General features: G+C 52.2%; 1 protein-coding gene across 1 annotated transcript in view; it reads right to left on the bottom strand.

The window, feature by feature from the left end:
* The window catches only part of LOC140403945 (transient receptor potential cation channel subfamily M member 4-like), an 88,033-nt gene that overhangs the window by 31,471 nt on the left and 35,132 nt on the right, over positions 1 to 21,430 (bottom strand). Inside the window, exons 8-17 of the mRNA XM_072492227.1 lie at positions 17,858 to 18,040; positions 16,651 to 16,753; positions 15,232 to 15,350; positions 12,725 to 13,090; positions 10,161 to 10,280; positions 9,187 to 9,316; positions 8,233 to 8,378; positions 7,352 to 7,464; positions 5,681 to 5,773; positions 2,481 to 2,718 (exon numbers count right to left, since the gene is read on the bottom strand). Of these exons, the coding sequence (XP_072348328.1) occupies positions 2,481 to 2,718; positions 5,681 to 5,773; positions 7,352 to 7,464; positions 8,233 to 8,378; positions 9,187 to 9,316; positions 10,161 to 10,280; positions 12,725 to 13,090; positions 15,232 to 15,350; positions 16,651 to 16,753; positions 17,858 to 18,040 (1,611 nt within the window). The remainder of the gene's footprint in view (positions 1 to 2,480; positions 2,719 to 5,680; positions 5,774 to 7,351; positions 7,465 to 8,232; positions 8,379 to 9,186; positions 9,317 to 10,160; positions 10,281 to 12,724; positions 13,091 to 15,231; positions 15,351 to 16,650; positions 16,754 to 17,857; positions 18,041 to 21,430) is intronic.

Here is a 21,430-nt window from a genome sequence, read left to right as displayed (position 1 = left end):
AGTTAACGAGTCCCACCTGGGCCGACCTCCGCCCATTACCAGGGAAACTCATACCCTACGAGCCCCACGAGGCAATCCCCCGTGGGGGTTATCACACCCTCCATGGCCCGCCTCCCTATCTCTGGAACCCCCTCCGAGATGTCTGCGTACTTCCAGCTCTGGCCTGTTGTCCGTTACGGATGTTGATCACTCCACCAGTGGCAGCCATCTTCAGCTGACTTCGGGCGGGATCATCTAGTCTGCCAAAGGCCTGAGTTTTGGAATTCCCTCGATAGGCCTCTGCACTCCTCTCCTCCTACAAGGCGTTCTTAGACCAAGCTGAGAGATTTATGTGCCATTGGGTCATCATACTATAAGCTTGACGTCGAAGCACTGGAGAGGAGGCAGAGAGTAAGATACCGGAAACATGTGGGTTTCGCATCAGGAAAGGGTCGACAGGCTGGCTCTCTTTTCGAAAAAAGAAGGCCGGGGCGGTGGGGAGGGCAGCAGGGGGGTGGGGGGGGGGGGGGGTAAAAGGTTTTGATGGGGTGGATGCAGAGAGGAATTTTCCTTTTATTGGGAAGAGCATGAGTGGAGGCCGGATGGTCACCAAGAAATCCCATCGGGAATTCGGGAGAAACGTCTTCGCCCAGAGAGCAGTGGGAATGTGGAACTCACTACCGAAGGGAATTATTTCGATGTTGTTAAGGAGAGGGCAGACAGGCCCATGAGAGAGAAGTGTATAGAGGGTTGTGATGGCAGATTTAGAGGAGGAAGAATGGCAGGAGGCGTGAGAGGAGCATAAATGCCAGCATGGACTGGTATGGGCCGAATGGCCTGTTTCTGTACCATATATCTTTTTTTAAATTTAGAGTACCCAATTCTTTTTCCAATTAAGGGGCAATTTAGCGTGGCTAATCCACCTAGTCTGGGTTGTGGGGGCGAAACCCACGCAGACACGGGGAGAATGTGCAAACTCCACACGCACAGTGACCCGGGGCCATGATCGAACCTGGGTCCCCAGCGCCGTGAGGCCGCAGTGCTAACCACTGTGTCACCCTGCCGCCCCATACCATATATCTGATGTAATCCTAAATTCTGTTACCTGCTTAGGTGCCGGGGTGTCAATGCTGGGCAGATATTTGATTCTGGGCAGTGGCTTGGGATGCGTTAGATTATTAGAGGTGCTGTATAAATACAAGTTATTGCTGTGCCTACCTCTCCTTGAGATCAATCGTGATGGAAAACAGTCATGGGGGACACAAGTCTGCACAACCCAACAAATTCTGATATTGGAAGTTCAATAGAAAACCCTATCCCCTCGACCAGCCTCAGTTCAAATTCCGTTCACTGGGATTGGGGGTTGCCTTGCAAGTCGATGAGTCCAATGGGCCAACAGCGAGGGAAGACTAAGTATCTCAAGGAGCAACTGACCTAACCCAGGTCAACTTGTAAACCAGGTCTCCTGATGTTTTTAATGGTGGGTCAATGGGATCCTACCTGAAATGGACTCAGGTGGTGTCAATCCAATTCCTAATTAATAGGGGAGAGTCCTGGACCACATAACTGACCCTAACGTGGGAGTAGTCACTTGTACATTAAACGTTCCTTTCTCTCTCCCCGTCATCTCTGGGGGGGACTGTTGGATTTCTGTGGGAGCCAGGTTCCTTCAACAGAACCCTCCGGACCTGCAAACTCTACCGTCTAGAAGGACAAAGGGGCATGGGGAACACCACCACCTGCAAGTTCCCCTCCGGGCCACTTACCACCCTGACTTAGAAATATATTGGCCGTTCCTTCACTGTCGCTGGGTCAAAATCCTGGAACGCCCTCCCGGACAGCAGTGTGGGTGTACCCACATAACGTGGACTGCGGCGGTTCAAGAAGGCAGCTCACTACCACCTTCTCAAGTGCAGTTAGGGATGGGCAACAAGTGCTGGCCTGGCCAGTCCGTGACAGGATGCAAAAATGGAGAATATTCAATTTGACGTTTTTGGAGGGAATTCCAGGAAGCTTTCCTCAGCTTCTGCACGTGAAGCATTAAGAGTTCCCTTGCCTAATGTGAACGTTCCCCACCTGGATGGGAACATAATTCACCATCAGTCACTTGGCAGGACAGAACTGGAATATCGCTGAAAAGAGTCCATGTTGTCGAAGTTTTTTGTTTTGCACTCATCAGGACAAACACAAGAGTGCCAAATTTCAAACAATCACAGCACTTTATACTAGAGGAAAAAAAGGTGCTGATTGGTTAGCAAGCTGGCTCTAATTGTCCACGCCGTTGCCATGGAGAAAGAAATGGGGAACTATAGGCTCCCCAAGCTCCTGGGTAATTCAAAAGAGGAGTCAGGCTTGAACCAATTCCTTTGGCATTCTTGTGACTGTTCTGATAATAAAAGATGAAAAGCTTCAACAACAGGGTCTCACTTTTCAGCGAAATTCAAGAATTCACAGAGGTACGTTTTTTTTAAAAGCCGGTTTCAGGCCTTTTCCCCACGTACCTGTCGAACCTCCTCCAAGGCGAGTGTGAGGACCCAGAAGTACAGAACGAGCTCCATCGTGGACGGACTCTCAAGTGGCAAATCCATGATCAGGACGTAGGCAAAGAGAAACAGGAAGGCAAAATACATAATGACGTTCCCAACAAACGAGATGACAGGGGCGCCCCAGAACTGCTTCCAACGAATCATCCAAAATGGCCGCCTGCAGCCGGATGTCCGGATGTCCGCCTCACTATCGCTGAATTGAACAGAGAAAAGGAACAGGTTCAGAGTCAAAGTTCAAAGGTGTTCAACCGCTCAGCCAAATGTGAGGTAACGCATTTTGGTAGGTCTAACATAGAGGGGAAATCTATCATAAATGGCAAAGCTCTTAGGAATATAGAAAGTCAGAGAGATCTGGGCGCGCGGGTCCACAGATCTTTGAAAGTGGCAACACAAGTGGTCAAGGTAGTCAAGAAAGCAGACGGTATGCTTGCCTTCATTGGATGGGGCATCGAGTATAAAAACTGGCAAGTCAGGCTGCAGTTGTACTGAACCGCACTTGGAATATTGCGCACAAGTCTGGTCGCCGCACTACCAGAAGGATGTGGAGGCTTTGGAGAGGGGGCAGAGGAGGCTTACCCGGATGTTGCCTGGTCTGGAGGGTGTTAGCTATGCGGAGAGGCTGAATAGACTCGGACTGTTTTCTTTAGAAAGACAGATGTTGAGGGCGGACCTGATCGAGGTCTACAAGATTGTGAGGGGCAGGGATAGAGTGGATGGGCAGGCACTCTTTCCCAGGGTGGAGGGGTCAGTCACCAGGGGGCATAGATTTAAGGTCTGTGTGGCAAGGTTTAGAGGAGATGTGCGAGGCAGGTTTTTTACACAGAGGGTGGTGAGTGCCTGGAACGCGATGCCAGGGGAGGTTGTGGAAGCAGATACATTAACGGCGTTCAAAAGGCATCTTGACAAACACATGGATAGGATGGGTATAGAGGGATACAGCACTAGGAAGTGCTCAGGGTTTTGGCCAAGGTTGGCATCATGACCAGTACAGGCTTGGAGGTCCTGTGGTGTATTGCTCTTTGTTCACGGTTCACTGATGACTGCCATAAATGGATTGGTCCCAGCTTGGCTTGATCAATAATACTCTAGCCTCTGGGCCTCCACGCTGAGCTGACATAGTCCCGATGGGCCAAACGGCCTCCTCTGTGCCATAAATGACTCTATGGACCCGGGGGAGGGGCGGGGCACGTGACTCACTTTTGGGATCCTCTGTGCCCATTGGAGGCATCCCCACCACCCAGGTCAACCTTCCACTTTGCCCCGAACCTGGCTTTCCATCCCGCTCACCAGGGCTTACCAGGTCCCGGAGAAACCCGAGAGCGACCTCGGCCTCGGGGCTCCCCTCTGCTTCAGGGACTGCTGCAGTCCCAGTAGCGGCCACCGTTCGAACCTGGCGCCACTGGGGCAACAGAGCCATCTAACTGGTCAACAGCTCTCCAAGGAGGGACTTGCTCTTGCGATTGGGGCGGGAAGTCTGGCCTTGAGGCAAATAACACGACAACTGCCCACTCTGAGTCAAAGAAAAATCCCCGATACTATTCGAAGGAGAGCAGCAATTTTTGTATGGTTCCTGCAGACTAATACTGTCCTGGCACAGGTCAACTAGCCATTCATCTCATTACTGACTTGACCACATTCATCAGGTGGACGACGGTCGTATGTTCTGCACTGTGAACTGACCACTGGCTCACGACCCTGCTAGTCTTACATCAGAGGCTATACTTTGCGTAACGGTGATCCAATAAAGTTTATGACTAGGAGCGTTTTTAAGATCCGGTCAAAATTCCTTCAGATGTCAGAAGTTGATTTCTCATCCGGAGGGGGAGGAACAGGGAAATTGAATTTCAATTCCAGGACGGCACGTTGGCGCAGTGGTTAGCACTGCTGCCTCACGGCGCCGCGGACCCGGGTTCAACCCCAGCCCCGGGTCACCGTCCGTGTGGAGTTTGCAAGTTCTCCCAGCGTCTGCGTGGGTCTCACCCCCCCACAACCCAAAGACGTGCAGGGTAGGTGGATTGGCCCCGCCAAACTGCCCCTTTAATTGGGGGAAAAAAAATTGGCCACTTTAAATTTATACAAAGAAGGAATTTGAATTCAAGCTTGGAAAAAAATTCGACTGCGTTAATTTCATAGAATCTCTACAGTGCAAAAAGAGGCCATTCGGCCCATCGAGTTGGCAGTAGCCCTCCAAAAGAGCACCCCACCCAGGCGCACACACCTGCTATATTCCAGCAACCCAACAGAACCTTTGGGCACTGAGGGGCAATTTATCAAGGGCAATGCAGAACAAGGCAAGCAGCCTGCTTATCCAAACAGGCCAGAAGACATAGGAGCAGAATTAGGCCACTCGGCCCATCGGGTCTGCTCCGCCATTCAATCATGGCTGATATTTTCTCATCCCCATTCTCCTGCCTTCTCCCCATAAACCCTGATCCCCTTATTGATCAAGAACCTATCTGTCTCTGTCTTAAAGACACTCAGTGATTTGGCCTCCACAGCCCTTCTGCGGCAAAGAGTTCCACAGATTCACCACCCTCTGGCTGAAAACATTCCTCCTCATCTCTGTTTTAAAGGATCGTCCCTTTAATCTGAGATGGTGTCCTCTGCTTCTAGTTTTTCCTACAAGTGGAAACGTCCTCTCCACGTCCACTCTATCCAGGCCTCGCCTGTAAGTTTCAATAAGATCCCCCCCTCATCCTTCTAAACTCCAACGCGTACAGACCCAGAGTCCTCAACCGTTCCTCATACGACAAGTTCTTCATTCCAGGGATCATTCTTGTGAACCTCCTCTGGACCCTTTCCAGGCGCCGGAATGTGGCGACTGGGGGCTTTTCACAGTAACTTCATACTTGTGACAATAAAAGGTGATTGTTATGAAATGAAAAAATGAAATGAAAATCGCTTATTGTCACAAGTAGGCTTCAAATGAAGTTACTGTGAAAAGCCCCTAGTCGCCACATTCCGGCGCCTGTTCGGGGAGGCTGGTACGGGAATTGAACCGTGCTGCTGGCCTGCGGCAACTCCCCACCACTTTCTTTAAGGGGCAACAGGTACTGGGTCAGTCAGCGACGCCCACATCCCAAGAGCAAACATGTGTTCAAACAGGACGGTCCCTGTTTGGCCGGAAGACAGGGAATGTTTGAAATGCCACTAACCAGGGGACCTCAGATGGCTGAAGCAACAAGTCACCATCAACACTGTCCAAATCAGATGCAGTCTTTTCTGCCACTTTCTCCTCCGTGCTACTGCTGCGGGTGTAACAGAAATGTTAATGACAGGTTGCGAAAGATGTCTGCATTGGGAGTGGCCGCCATCAATGCCCGTCAAATTGAATCGAACTTTTCTCCTCTCCAGGGAGCGCTGACGCCCTCTGGTGGCAGGAGGAGGTGATTCAGCCCGGCCAGCTTCGACCACCAGCCCCCTCAGATTGGCGATGGCCACGGGGGTGGTGAGTGGGCCGCATGACGGGCCCTCCTTCATCTCAAGGGACAGCGAGATTGAAATCGGGACTCGTTCACTAACCGTGAATAAGATTAAATACATTTAATACATGGTGAATATTTTATAACAAATGACGGAAAAGGCCGAGTCATTTACATATCAATAGAAGTGTGATCAACTTCAACTGGTAAAAATAAATTAAATATTTACACGTTGGACGCAGAGCGAGCGCACGGCTCTCACAGTCAATGTTGCGAGCAATCGGCACGCTCCTCGCCTCACTCGCCCTCGCTTTACGCGCGAATCACTTCAGCCATACCGGCAGGAAAAAAAACTAACACGGACGGGAATGTGGCGCCCTGCGCGTGGGCAACGGTCAACAAAATGTCTCGTGGGGCCGCACGCGGAACCCAGGTGGGCCGCGTGTGGTCCCCCAGGCCACAGATTGCCCACCGCTGCCTTAGATCATGGCTGACCTGCACCTGAGCTCCAATTATCTCCTCAGTTCCGGGATCCTCACTACCCACGGTCAACAATCGATCGATCTCGGCGTCGACATTTCCAACGATCCTTCAGCCTCAGCAGAGAGCTCCAGATTGCCAGCCCCTCTGTGCGACGTCGCCCCTGACGACTCTTAGTGGGGTTTGACACCGGATGGCATTCGGTAAACGGTTGGTCTTCTCCTTTGGATTGGCGCGAGCAGCAAAGCTAGGCCACCGCGATCTTACCCTTGCCAGGAGTCCATTCCCAGACATCCATTTACCCCGGAGGGCAGTGATCAGTCCCTTTTCTCGGATTTGTTCAAGGAATATGGGCATTTCACATAAGGCCAACATTTCAGGTCCACTCCCATTCCCCCTTGAAAAGGCGGGGGGGGAGGGGGGGGGTGGCGGCCTTCTTGAACCGTTGCAAGGGGTTACCAACTGTGATCACATGATGACCTGTGATCACCTGAAGGTTTCATCACATGAGGGCGGCACAGTGGTTAGCACTGCTGCCTCACAGCTCCAGGGCCCCGGGTTCAATTCTGGCCTCGGGTGACTGTCTGGAGTTTGCAAGTTCTCCCCGTGTCTGCGTGGGTTTCCTTAGTGCAGTGTCAGCGGCCCCACACAGCGCTGGCGCAGCACAGGCTGGGAGAATTATACCCAGGGCCTTCTCAGCTAGTGTGGTCCAGTGCCACACTGGCCCGTAGGTTCACCCACTGTCGTATGGATATACCCCGGAGGAATGAAGAACCTGAGGAGAGGAAGCAAAATTCAGGCAGTCGTGGGGTCATTTTGCGCATTGGTGCGGCCCACACTTTCCTAAGGGGTAGAACGAGCAGGTGGGATGGGGCACCAGGTGGGTGGGTGAGAATCGTCCCTTCAACAGGGGAAGGGTCTTACCTGAACTTGATAAGCCGACTGTATATGAAGGGGGGGCAGAAGAAGGCGAGGCAGAGCTTCCAAATGCTGGTGTTTCTGTCCATCTCTCCCCACCAGATCTGATTGAGGAGGGCCTGTGAACAAAACACAGAATAATCCTACAGGCCCAACACCCCACTCCCCCCCTCCCACCCCACCCCACCTTGAAGGAAAATCGCCACCAGTCCATTTTGTGACACCCCCATCCGTTGACACATCGACTGTTAACGACCTCCGTCTCTCAGACTCTCTGTCCCTGAGAAAGACCATATTTGCTGTGGTGTTTGTGCCTTACCGGCCCTTGGCAGCCATTTTGAGGTGCAATTTAGGCAGACGCGGCAGCCATTTGCTGCACAGCATCATCCCCCACCAAAGGTCATGAGGTGATTGACCCGCTTTCAGTGGTGTCGGGTGGGGACGGTGGGGATGGGTGGGATGTTCGTCGGCCTGGAGACCGGGAGAATGACAGCTCTTCCAACCGTGCCATCGGATCCTTGACATCCAGCCCGTCACGGCTTTTGTATCGCAGCTCCTCTGAGAGGTGGCATCCCTAACAATGCAGCATTCCCCCTGACCTCCTTATCCATGGGAACTTATGAATTAGAAGCGGGAGTAGGCCACCAAGCCCCTCTAGTTTTCTCCATCAACTGCCATGGTGGGATTTGAACCCGTGCCCCCAGGGTATGAACTGGGCCTCCAGATTATTACCGCCACACCACCATCTCCATTTGGTGCAACTGTGGAGAACCCTCGGACTCTCTGCGTCTGCGATTTACGTTTAAATCCCAACTCCGGTTTCTCTCGCTTTCCAAGCTAAATTAGTGGGCCGTCCTGCGACGGTGGGATGAATATCCCCGACTCACCTGGACTCCATCGTGGGCGAGGAAATTCCAGGCGTCGGCCTCGGTGGCGAGCTGGAGGCAGGTGGCCCTGCCCCACTGGGGGCAGCTGCGCACCAGCAGCCGAAACGCCCGCCTCTCGTTATGGCGGTAGCACTGGCTAAAAACGTCTGCGGGCACAAGAGGGAGTGGGAGAGACAGCGTGAGCACCGGCAAACCCACAACAGGGCAAGACAGCCGCGAGAAAGCCCGCATGGCACACTTGGTGCAAAAAGAGGCCTGGGTGGGCATATGGGGTAGAATCGGATGGGCGCTTGGAGTTGGTAAAGTTGATTACTGAGTTCAGGGTGTGTATAGAGTCGGATGTTTGGGTGGGTAGAGGGCATTATCGGAATAGTTAAAGGTTAAGGATATAACAGACCCCAGTTCAGGCAGAAATTCGCCTTGGTCCAAAGTCCAGAATCTTGGTAAAGGGATGTGTGGAGTTGGGTTATTGGGTGGATAGAGGGGTGAGTGGGGCAGAGCTTATTGGCATGTAGAGAGATGTATGGGGTAGGGTCTTTGGGTGGGTAGAAGGGTGTGTGGGGCGGGGTGGCACATCAATGAATTTTGGGTGGTATAACGAGCAGAGGCTCTGTTAATATTTTGAATAACAGTTTAGTTCTTTTCTTTGAAACAACATCCTCATTCCTTCCTTGCCCTTACGTTACAATTATGGTGACCGTGAAGAACACAGGGCATCATCAACAGATAAACCTTGGGGCTTTTTAGACTATGAATTCCCCTATTAAGCGGGCGGTAGCTTGCTCAATAGGAAATGAATAGCGGAAGCTTAAATCTCACTGAACCCGGGCCGACATCCCATAGGTCCCCGGGCTTGGACTGGAGAGTTCTGAGCCACGATAGCGGCATTTTTTGTTGCTATAATAAAAGGGTTTGGTGCTGGAAGATTGGTCTTGGCGAAATTATCACAGTTACCGAGTGACAGCTGTGCAAAATTTGAGGCCATTTCCTTCATAACTTTCGCCCCTTCTGCCTCCGGCTGATATCGAGCCATTTCCCTCAGGATCCTGCAGGCAACCAGGCCGGACGACACCGATTCCCCACCCTGAGAATGGAAAAGACAAGTTGAGGAGAGAATGCGCGGACATTTCCTATTTCGCTCCGACCCCTCTTCCCATATCACCCGTCGGTTTTCGCCCCACCAGCCCTATTAGACACTGCCACTGTCGCTAAACACTAAAAGGGGCGACAGCTAATTATAAAACAGTGCCCTCTGGTTATAAACTCACTCGTAAGACCGTACGATGTAGGAGCAGAGGTGCGCCGTTTGGCCCATCGAGTCTGGCCCGTCTTTCAATGAGATTATGCCTGACCTGATGTGATGATCCTTCATGGAGGTGTGGGGTGGCTTCAATGGGAAATCCCGTCGACAAGCGGCGGGAGTAGAGATTCCCGCCATCAGCGAACAACGCGCCAAATTCTCCGTCCTCGCTTGCAGAGGGGCGGACCCGTGTCAGAGAATCCCGGCCTCGGTATCAGGTGTTGTCTGAAAACCCGCCTGTCGAGCAGGATTGCTGGTCGTTCATGAAGAACGGAGAAAGGCGGCACGGTGGCACAGTGGTTAGCACTGCTGCCTCACCGCGCACCAGGAAACCCAGTTTAATTCCAACCTGGGGCGATTGCCTGTCTGCATATTCTCCCCGTGTGTGCGTGGGTTTCCTCCGGGTGCTCCGGTTTCTTCCCACAGTCCAAAGATGTGCAGGTTAGGTGGACTGGCCGTGCTAAATTGCCCCTTAATATCCAAAAGGTTAGGTGGGGGTTACGGGGATAGGGGGCTCTTTCGGACGGACGGCGCGGACTCGATGGGCCGAATGGTCTCCTTCTGCAGTGTAGGGATTCTATGATAACATTTAATTTGGACCAAATGCTTCTGCCCAGCTCTTTCTCACCATTTCCCAGAAGTAGGTAGCCATCTCGTTCCAGCTCTGTAGAACGGCCCAGATGAACAGGTCTGTCCATGGAGTGGGAGATTTCCTCATCTGATAGGGAAGCTCTTGAGGCTTCAGCAGCTGAAACAGGAAGTGACAATTATTTGGCTGTGTTAGGTACCTGCTCAACTCAGTTGTCATCAATCTTAATTCCGAGCCAGGGAGTTACAGGTTTCTCCGTACCCCTCGTTAACTGGTATATCCGTGCGGTACTGAGCGAGTGCGGCACTGTTGTAGGCCCAGTCCTCTGACTGACTCAGCAAGGCCCATCCCTCAGCTATCTCAAATAATATGAATTAACTGCCTCTCTATCTCGTTGATTATGGAACGTTTGAAAGAAAGATTTGCATTTATATGGTGCCTATCTCAGCCTCATGGCAGCCCAAAGCACTTTACAGCCAATCGAGTAGTTTAGAAGTGTGGTCATTGTCGTTACGCAACCAATTTGCACGCAGCAACCTCCCACAAACAGCAACGTGGTAACGATCAGGTCACCGGCACGGGACCCAGGTTCGATTCCCGGTTTGGGTCACTGTCTGTGCGGAGTCTGCACGTTCTCCCCGTATCTGCGTGGGTTTCCTCCGTGCGCTCCGGTTTCCTCCCACAAGTCCCGAAAGACGTGCTTGTTGGGTGAATTGGACATTCTGAAATATCCCTCAGTGTACCCGAACAGGCGCCGGATTGTGGCGACTAGGGGGCTTTCACAGTAACTTCATTGCAGTGTGAATGTAAGCCTACTTGTGACACTAATAAAGATTATTATTATCTGTTTTGGTGAAGTACTTGAGAGATAAATATTGGCCGGGACACCAGGGTGACCCCCCCCCCCCCCCCCCCCAGGGTGACCACCCCCCCCACCCTGCTCCTCCTCGGAATAACACCATGGGGTTCACTTCAGACAGAAGATGGACCTTGGTTGTCATTCCAAACTATATCAGAGTCCAAGTCTTTGGGGAGGAAAGGGAGAAAAAATGGTGAGAAATACATAATCTACATGAGCGCATGATAACACTGTTTCCCCACCGCAACTCGCGTCTCCCTGTCGATCTTTAACCATCTCCTTCTCTGCTCGTTCTCCCTTGCTCCCTTCACAGAACCTTCCGTTGATAACTCCTCACACCTGGAAAACTGCGAACAGTTTTGGTCCCCTTATCTGGGGAAAGATGTACCGGCATTGGAGGCAGTCCAGAGAAGGTTGGCGGGGTTGATCCCGGGTATGGAGGGATTTTCTTATGAGGAGAGGTTGAGTAGGTTGGGCCCGTACTCATTGGAGTTTAGAAGAATGAGAGGCGACCTTATTGAGACATATCGGATTCTCAGGGGGCTTGAGAGGGTAGATGCTGAGAGGTTGTTTCCCCTTGTGGGAGAGTCTATTCACAAATTTAAGACAGAGATGAAGAGGAATTTCTTCTCTCAGAGGGGAGTGAATCCGTACAATTCTTTATCGCAGAGAGCTTAGGGACTGGGTCGTTAGAACATAGAACATTACAGCGCAGTACAGGCCCTTCGGCCCTCGATGTTGTGTCGACCTGTGAAACCACTCTAAAGCCCATCTACACTATTCCCTTATCGTCCATATGTCTATCCAATGACCATTTGAATCCCATAGTGTTGGGGAGTCCACTACTGTTGCAGGCAGGGCATTCCATGCCCCTACTACTCTCGGAGTAAAGAACCTACCTCTGACATCTGTCCTATATCTATCTCCCCTCAATTTAAAGCCATGTCCCCTCGTGCTAGCCAGTACGTTCAAGGCTGAGATAGACAGATTTATTTATTTATTGATTTTATACAGAACCCAATTCATTGTTTTCCAATTAAGGGGCAATTTTGCGTGGCCAATCCACCGACCCTGCACATCTTTGGGTTGTGGGGGTGGGACTGACACAGACACGGGGAGAATGTGCAAACTCCACACGGACAGTGACTCGGGGCCGGGATCGAACCTGGGTCCTCAGCGTGGTGAGGCAGCAGTGCTAACCACTGTGCCACCGTGAGACAGACAGACTTTTCATCAGTAAGGGAATCAAGGGTTATGGGGTAAAGCGGGAAAGTGGAGTTGAGGACTACGATTTCAGATCAGTCATGATCTCATTGAATGGCGGAGCAGACCTCGATGGGCTGAATGGCCTACCCCCGCTCCTATAGTCTTATGGTTTACCATCTCAGCACCTTCGACTGTGCAGTGCTCCCTCAGTACCGCACTGGAGCGCCAGCCTGGGTTAGGCCACCAGAATGTGGGCGGGCACAAGTCCACATACTTTCTGGTTCAAAGGCAAGAGATTTTTCTTAGGAGCAAAGAGAATGGTCAGCCAATCGAATGGCAGAATGGACGAGAAGGAATGAATCACCTTTCGCTACGATTGAGCTTCCAAGCCTGTGGATGCATTGAGCTTCCAAGCCTCTGGGTGGCGATAGCGGAGGAGGGTGGAAGAAATTCCGAATAAAATTTATGATGCGAACATTCCCACACATAAATCCAAGCCTCCGGTACCCGGAATACAAAACCGAAATCCAATTCCTACCAGATCGTTATTCCGGTCGCCACTCGGTTTGAATAGTTGTCCATACACCGGCTCGCAAAAATCCCCCATCAGATCTTTCAGCACCTTCAGCACCTCGAGGAGCGTGTAGCTCCGATGGCTCCCATCTACCCTGGGACTGTCGGGTGGGAGCATGGAGTCCTTGCCCTGTAAAGACCGCCACTCCTTCTTCTTCTTCTGTAGGAAGGTGTTGAGGAGGGAGTTCCCTGCCACCGAGCTGTACAGTTCCTCCAGGCGCTGGTAGGAGAGATACTCCGCCACGTTGAGCCCATTGTCGATGAAGAGCTTGACAAACTCCGGCTTGTTGTTCATCAGGGCGGCCGTCATGGGGTCCTCCAGGTCGCAGGACTGCAACAGAAACAAGATATCGGGATGCACTTTGGGAGACGTCATTAGTAGAACAAAAAAGGGATTTATTTACAAGCTGGAGCTACATGTTTGCGGCTAATTCCAAATTAGGCACTAGGCACACTCCTCCCCGGGGTAGATCCCCACTCTGACTCCTGATTGGTCCCCCAGATCAGGTGACCCTGACTCTGCTGGGTTGTCCTGAAAGGGCCAATCACCACGCAAAGGTTGATGAAGCCTCGGCCTATTACATCACTGCCCTCTCCTCTCCTGATGGCCACAACTCTCGCCAAGCGACATGGAGGCATCACAGTTGGGCCCAGTCCAGCCGTACCCTGGATTCAGAGAACATCTGGTGGGGGTGAGGGAATGTGGGAAAATGGGAACAGGCCATTCGGCCCAGGAAATACGCGGTGAAACGCACTTGCTAGACGACTTTGTTCTCTTTGGGGAGAATCCCGCCCTTTGTTTCCTCCTGTGGGAGACTCCAGAACTCGGGGATCACTGTTTGAAAATAGGGGGCGGGTTTCACCGAAATGGAGGCAGAGTGTTCGCGCCGTCGTGAACACCGTCGCGTTTCACGACGGCACGAAAGGGGCGCGGGCACTATCGATTCTGTCCCCGACAGGGGGCCAGCACGGCGCTGGAGCGGTTCACGCCACTCCAGCCTCCCTTCCCGGCGCCAACTGGGCGCCGCGCCAAACCGTGCATGCGCAGTGATGCCATGCCAACCCGCGCATGTGCAGTGACGCCACGCCAACCTGCGCATGCGCAGTGACGCCGCGCCAACCTGCGCATGCGCAGTGACGCTGCGCCAAACCGCGCATGCGCAGTGACGCTGCGCCAAACCGCGCATGCGCAGTGATGCCATGCCAACCCGCGCATGCGCAGTGACGCTGCGCCAAACCGCGCATGCGCAGTGATGCCATGCCAACCCGCGCATGCGCAGTGACGCTGCGCCAAACCGCGCATGCACAGTGATGCCATGCCAACCCGCGCATGTGCAGTGACGCCGCGCCAACCTGCGAATGCACGGGGGACTTCCTCAACGCGCCGTCCCCGACGCAACATGGCGTGGGGGGGGTTCAGGGGACGGCAGCGTAATAAAATAGGTTCCTCTCTCAGAGCATCATGAGTCCCTGGAACTTTCTTCCTCAGGTAAGAAGAGACTTTGGATATTTTTAAGGCAGAGCTATTTAGATTCTTGATTAACGGGGGTGGGGGGGGGGGGTGGTGGTGGGGGGGGGGGGGGGGGGGAGTGGTGAAAGGTTATCGGGGGCCGGCAGGAAGCTGGGGTTGAGGTTACAATCAGGTCAGCCGCGATCTTATTGAACGGCGAAGCAGGCTCGAGGGGCCGAGTGGCCTACTCTTGATTCCAATCCAGATGTTGATACCTTAACTAAGTAAAAATCCCCAACAAATAACTTTTCCAATGAGGCGAGAATGGAACTGAATTGCAAAGTAAGATTTTGAGTATTTTGTTTGGCTTTACAGAGTGTGGGCATTGCTGGTTATTCCAGCATTTATTGACCAACCCTAATTGCCCCTTGAGAAGGTGGCGTTGAGCTAAACTCTGTTGTTCTACCTCAGAGTGTGAGGGGTGGGGAGATGCTGCTGTTGTCCTAATATCACCATGCGCAGGTAACTCAGAGGCCTAGGTAACGGCTCTCGGGACACAATTCTCATCACGGCAGCTGAAGGGATGTAAGTTGGATTAATCATTGGGGTTGAGTTGCGTTAGTCGTGTCTCAGCTGGTAGCACCTCATTCCTGAGTCACTCGGTCCAGAGGTCACATCCCATTCCAGGACAGAAGTCAGGGCTGATGCTCCAGTGCAGTTTTGAGGGAGCGCTGCACTGTTGGAGGTGCTGGCTTTCGGAGGAGATGGTGGAGTGCTGGTAATGTCACTGGGCTGGTTAAACAGGAACGAATGCTCTGGGACACACAGGTTCAAATCCCCCAATGGCCGCTGATTAATAAAATCTGAAATGATAGTCATTGGTGCCCATGGAACTATCAATGAGTGTTCTAAAAACAATCTGGGTCACTAATGTCCTTCAGGGAGAGAAATCTGCCGTCCTTACTCGGTCTGACACACACACACACACACACTCACACACACACACACTCACACACTCTTACCTTCCACAGGATTTCTCCATTAAATAATTGGCTATTGGCAATGTCCACTCGGCTCCACGCCACTGCCAGTTTCAGCTCATCCAAGTACGCCTGGGCATTGGTGCTCTGCTTCTTACAGGCTGCAGGCGTAAAGAGAACTGGGATCAAAGAGGGAGCCACTCGGTGTAAACTCTCTACACATAACCCCAGGGTCTGCCGGTGGGTCAATAATGGGAGGTGAGGAATCTGGGATTGGGGGTCAATGCTGGGTTTGACCATTTCCGTGATTGGCCGGTTCTATGATTGACCAGTTCTGTGATTGGCCAGCTCTGAGATTGACCAGTTCTGGGATTGACCAGTTCTGGGATTGGTCAGTTCTGGGATTGACCAGTTCCGTGATTGGCCGGTTCTGGGATTGACCAGTTCCGTGATTGGCCGGTTCTGGGATTGACCAGTTCCGTGATTGGCCAGTTCTGGGATTGACCAGTTCCGTGATTGGATAGTGCTGGGATTGTCCAGTATCAGAAATAAACTTTGACTTGCCAGGCTGTTGAGTTACAAACAATATCTCAACACTGAGGGAAAGGCATCACCTGACATTCTCGGCCAAATAAAAAGAGAAAGTGCAGTCCTATCGTAAAAAAATCTGGAAAAAAACCTCAGCCAGTCTGGCAGCCTCTCCGGAGAGAGAAACAGAGAGTTAACGTTTGGGTCAGTGAGAGACTTCTACAGATACAGATTTTCAGAATCTGCTTTTATTTTGTATTTCTATAGCGCCTTCCACAGCAGCCAATGGAGCACTTTTGAAGCGCAGTCACTTTGCAATGCTGGAAACGTGGCAGCCGATTTAGGGCACAGCAAGATCCCGCAATCCGATCATGACCTGATTGTGTGTTTCCCGCGTTGCTGGTGGAGGGGTAATAAATATCGACGAGGGCACTGGTCTTTGAAACGTTGCCACATCCTTTACGCCCACCCGAGAGGCGACAGGCAAGGCTTCGGGTTAACATCGCACTCAGAAAGCGACACCTCCAACAGTGCGGCACTACCCCAGCAATGCACCGGAGTGCCAGACTTAATTTTTGCTCCTAACGCGGGGCTCGAACCCACAACCTGCTGACTCGGCGGCAGGAGTGCCAATCAGGGAGTCATTACGGGCTGACGGATTACCCGTTCTCAGTTGGGATGACGGGTGGGTGAACTCCGATTGGAAGAGGGTGGAGCAAAAAACAAAAAACACAGGCTGGGGGCTCCTGTCTCCGAATCGGAACGTCAGGTTGAGGACCGAATCCTCCCAACTGCGATGCCCCTCAGAGTCGAATAGTCATGGGCCATGAATGGAAACCTGCATCAGGCGCGCGCTGGAACGGGCCAGAGTTTACACAATCAAGACCGAGGGCAGGGCGATTGGAAACAAAAGGTTTCCCCCGTGGATTTTACCTTTGAAAAGCGCTTTCAAAATCATCGTATCGAACTCCTCTGTCCCGTCTAGATCGGCATTGTAGACTGTCACCAGGTGCCTGTTTTCAAAAATCTTCTCCACCTACAAGTCAGAACATATAACATTGCGGAGCTAAATAAGGCCGGGAGCGATTCGACGTGACTGCTTGGGAATCTTCAGGGTCTGAACATGCCCGACTGAGACACAAAACAACAAGAACAGAGGGAGAGGGAAATGGAGAGTGAAGGAGGGGGCCATGGCTCAGCGGATCCACTCTTGCGTCTGAAGGTTGTGGGTTTAAGTCCCACTCCACAGTCTTGGGCACCCGCGCCTCGTGTAATTCTGAGGGAGTGCTGCACTCTCAGAGGATAAGACATTTAGGGCGCGGCTCAGGGACCCCGCTGTGCCTGGCCCGGATCTGGGTGCAGCGGGTGAATCTCGCAAGGGCGCCAAATCGGTTGCCGCACCGGGCCGATCGTGAGCCGCTCCGCCTGCTGCGATCTGGATCTCGCCCTCGCTGGGTAAGATCACGATCTGCATATTTACATTAGCTCAATGGCTCATTTAAATACCTGGATTCCAGATTCACCTGGATCCTGCAGCTCAATGGCCAAGACCTTGCCAGGGTGCCAGGGTTTAGTACTGATCGACACAAATGTGGACCAGGCGTTACGGCACCACCAATGCAGGCCATTGGAGACCCCTGGGTGGTAGGGGACAGGGCTGGGCGGTAGCCTGGCACTTCCCCTGGCAGCTGGGCACATTGGTACTGCCAGGGTGGCCAGGTGCCAGGTTGGCATTGCCGGAGTAGGGCCTGGGAGGGCCTTGCCAGTTGGACGTGAGGTGAGGGGTGGTTCCCAGGGGCCTTGTCAAGGTTGGCATGTGAGGGGGGGGGGGTGGGCACAGAGAATAGAGGGGCCTGAAAGGGGATATGGGGGGGGGGGGAGGTCCAGGCTGCGGCTCCAATCTGAGACAGCAGTTCCCGCTGGTGAGATCAGCTCACCTCCGCTGAGTGCTGAAAGAAATCTGCCACCTTTACCCGGTCTGGCCTACACGTGACTCCAGGCCCACAGCAACGTGGCTGACACTTAATTGCCCCTCTGAGCCGAGCAAACCCCCCAGTTCAGGGGGTAATTAGGGATGGGCAGCCAATGCTGACCCAGCCAGCGCCACCCCACGGGCCTCTCCTGCCCTCGCGGGACTCACCAGCTCCACCAGGCTGTGGGTATCTTCGGCAGGAAAGTGCTTTCGGATTCGCTCCTCCACTTCCTTCCTCAGGGTTTCTGCTGTGAAGGATTCCACCATGACCTCAGCCAGGATGTCAGCTATCCCTCCGGAGCCTGCCAGGATTAACCACGGGATATTGTTCATTGTGGCTTTGTGAATCCTCTGTGGGCCCAGGGACAGAAAGAAAGGACAGATTAACAATACACCCTAATTTGGAGGCCTCACCAATATCCCTGACAGAGAGAGAGAGAGAGGGTCTCGCAATCCTCACCTCATCATCGGGATCCTTCAATGAAAACATCTCTCCCGAGGAGGAGATCAAAGGGATCGGAGTTTAAAAATCGGGAGGTTTTGTTGCAAGTGTACAGCGTCATTGGTGAGGCCTTGCCTGGAATACTGCATTAAGGTTTGGTTGCCTTGCCTCAAAAAGGATAGTAAGAAGTCTTACAACACCAGGTTAAAGTCCAACAGGTTTGTTTCGATGTCACTAGCTTTCAGAGCACTGCTCAGGTGAATCACCTGAGGAAGGAGCAGCGCTCCGAAAGCTAGTGACATCGAAACAAACCTGTTGGACTTTAACCTGGTGTTGTAAAACTTCTTACTGTGCTCACCCCAGTCCAATGCCGGCATCTCCACATCATGGCTCTCAAAAAGGATAACATTGGAAGAAGTCCAAAGGAGATTCACCAGGTTAATTCCTGGGTTGAGAGAGTTGTCCCACCAGGAGAGACTAAATAGGTCTATATTCTTTGGGGTTTAGAAGAGTGAAGGGTGACCTTATTCAAACATATAAGATCCTGAGGGGTCCGTGACAGGGTAGATGGTGAGATATTTTCACTGGTAGGAGAGTTTGGAACAAGGGGACACAGCTACAGGGTTATTAAAAACTGAGATGCATGGAAATTTCTTCTCGCAGCAGGAGGTGAATCTCTGGAATTCTCTGCCTTGGAGGGAGGAGCATTAGGAGATCTGAAGTGGAGGTGAATAAATATTTGATAGATCGAGGAATAGCGAGAGGGCTATGGGGAAATGTCACAGAGAAGGAGTTGAGGTCGGCATAGATCAGCCATGAGTATATTGAATGGCGAGGCAGGCTGCGAGGGCCTAGTGGCCTACTCCTGTTTCTATCAAATGGCGGAGGAGGCTTGAGAGGCTGAATGGTCGATCTCTGCTCCCATTTCATTCTTGTATAAATAAAGCAAGTCAGTGAAGTCGCCATAGTCGCAGAGGACCATAGGCTGCTTTCCCCTTTGAGGGGGGAGAGCTGACTGGTGGTGATTTAACCTGAGGGTCACCACACCTCAGGCAAGGCTGAGAAGGCGGGGCCTTCGTGAACAACCTCAGCCGGTACGGGGAATTGAACCCACGCTGCTGGCCTCGTCCCACACCAAGAGCCAGCTGTCTAGCCAATTGCACCAAACCAGCCCCTCTATCAGTACTGCATAGGGAGTGTCAGGATAGATCAGTGCTTCCCAAATGTTGTGATGTCTCATTTGTACCCTAGTGCCTCTGAAAAAGCAGCACTCCCTCAGTACCTTTGCATTAGCTATGAGGAGAGGTTGAATAAACTCGGTTTGTTCTCACTGGAACGACGGAGGTTGAGGGGCGACCTGATAGAGGTCTACAAAAGTATGAGGGGCATAGACAGAGTGGAGAGTCAGAGGCTTTTTCCCCGGGGTAGAGGGGTCAATTACTAGGGGGCATAGGTTTAAGGTGTGAGGGGCAAGGTTTAGAGGAGATGTACGAGGCACGTTTTTTACACAGAGGGTAGTGGGTGCCTGGAACTCGCTGCCGGAGGAGGTGGTGGAAGCAGGGACGATAGCGACATTTAAGGGGCATCTTGACAAATACATGAATAGGATGGGAATAGAGGGATACGGACCCAGGAAGTGTAGAAGATTTTAGTTTAAAGGGGCAGCATGGTCGGCACAGGCTTGGAGGGCCGAAGGGCCTGTTCCTGTGCTGTACTTTTCTTTGTTCTTTGTAGTACCGCACTGGGGTGTCAGGAGGGACTTTGTGCACAGACCCTGGAGAAGGACTTCAACTCCTTGCTATGACTCAGGAGTGGGTCTTGACAAGGATTCAAACAGAAATGTTTATTCCACAGGTGCGGCGGCGAGTGCATCCAGTCTCAGCCGGAACCGTGCGAAGGGGGTTGTGGGGGTTACTAAAGCTACCACTGAGCCAAGGCTGCCTCCTCGTTCATTCACACCGAATCTCAAATCTGGTCCATGTATCTGACCTCTTTCTCATCCTCTCTCTCGCTCCCTCTCTCACACACAGGGCCTCACCATTCCTGGGACTCACCAGCCCCCCCCCCCCCCACAAGGCTGTGGACCAACTCTGGGCACCACAGATGTGAAGTCTTTTAGAGAGGACACAGAAAAAGGCCTTGTGAGGACTTTTCCAGAGATGAGGGGACTTCAGGTAGATTGGAGAAGCTGGGACTGTTCATAGAATTATCATAGAATTTACAGTGCAGAAGGAGGCCATTCGGCCCATCGGGTCTGCACCGGCTCTTGGAAAGAGCACCCTACCCAAGCCCACACCTCCACCCTATCCCCATAACCCAGTAACCCCACCCAACACTGAGGGCAATTTTGGACACTAAGGGCAATTTATCATGGCCAATCCACCTAACCTGCACAACTTTGGACTGTGGGAAGAAACCGGAGCACCCGGAGGAAACCCACGCACACACGGGGAGGATGTGCAGACTCCGCACAGACAGTGACCCAAGCCGGAATCAAACCTGGGACCCTGAAGCTGTGAAGCGATTATGCTATCCACAATGCTACCGTGCTGTTCTCCTTGGAGCAGAGCAGGTTGAGAGGACATGTGATGGAAGTTCTCAAAACTATCAGGGGCCTGGACAGAGTAAATAAGGTGAAACTGTTCCCGTTAAATGGAAGGATTGGCCATAAGGCCATAAGACATAGGAGCAGAAGGAGGCTATTCAGCCCATCGAGTCTGCTCCACCATTCAAATGACTGATATTTTCTCATTGAGAACCGGAGGAGAATGATTTTTTTTTTGTTAAAATTTAGAGTACCCAATTCATTTTTTCCAATTAAGAGGCAATTTAACGTGGCCAATCCACCTTCCCTGCACATCTTTGGGTTGTGGGGGGCGAAACCCACGCAGACACAGGGAGAATGTGGAAAGTCCACACGGACAGTGAGCCGGGGCCGGGATCGAACCTGGGACCTTAGCGCCGTGAGGCAGCAGTGCTAATCCCTGCGCCGCCGCGCTGTCCTGAGGAACGTTTGGCTAAAGGACCAAAGGAAATAGTTTTCAAATGGGTTTAGGACCTGGGATGCAGTGCCGAAGAGAGAGATGGGGATTGATTCAGGTAGTTGAGTTAGCAGAGAACCAGCACAGTGATGATGGGCAGAATGGCCTTCTTTTGTGCCGCTACCATCCCATGATCCCACAGGTTTCTTTTTTTTTTAAATGTTCATTTTTGGTTGGACCAGCATTTATTTCCCAACCCTAAAGGGACAGCACAACAGGCCCCTTTAAGAGGAGTCTCACTACTCGGGTATCTTAGTG

This window comes from Scyliorhinus torazame, chromosome 29, assembly GCF_047496885.1.
Source record: "Scyliorhinus torazame isolate Kashiwa2021f chromosome 29, sScyTor2.1, whole genome shotgun sequence".
NCBI classification, from domain to species: domain Eukaryota; kingdom Metazoa; phylum Chordata; class Chondrichthyes; order Carcharhiniformes; family Scyliorhinidae; genus Scyliorhinus; species Scyliorhinus torazame.
The sequence above is the reverse complement of the archived record's forward strand: the minus strand, read 5'-3'. Positions and strand labels throughout refer to the sequence as shown.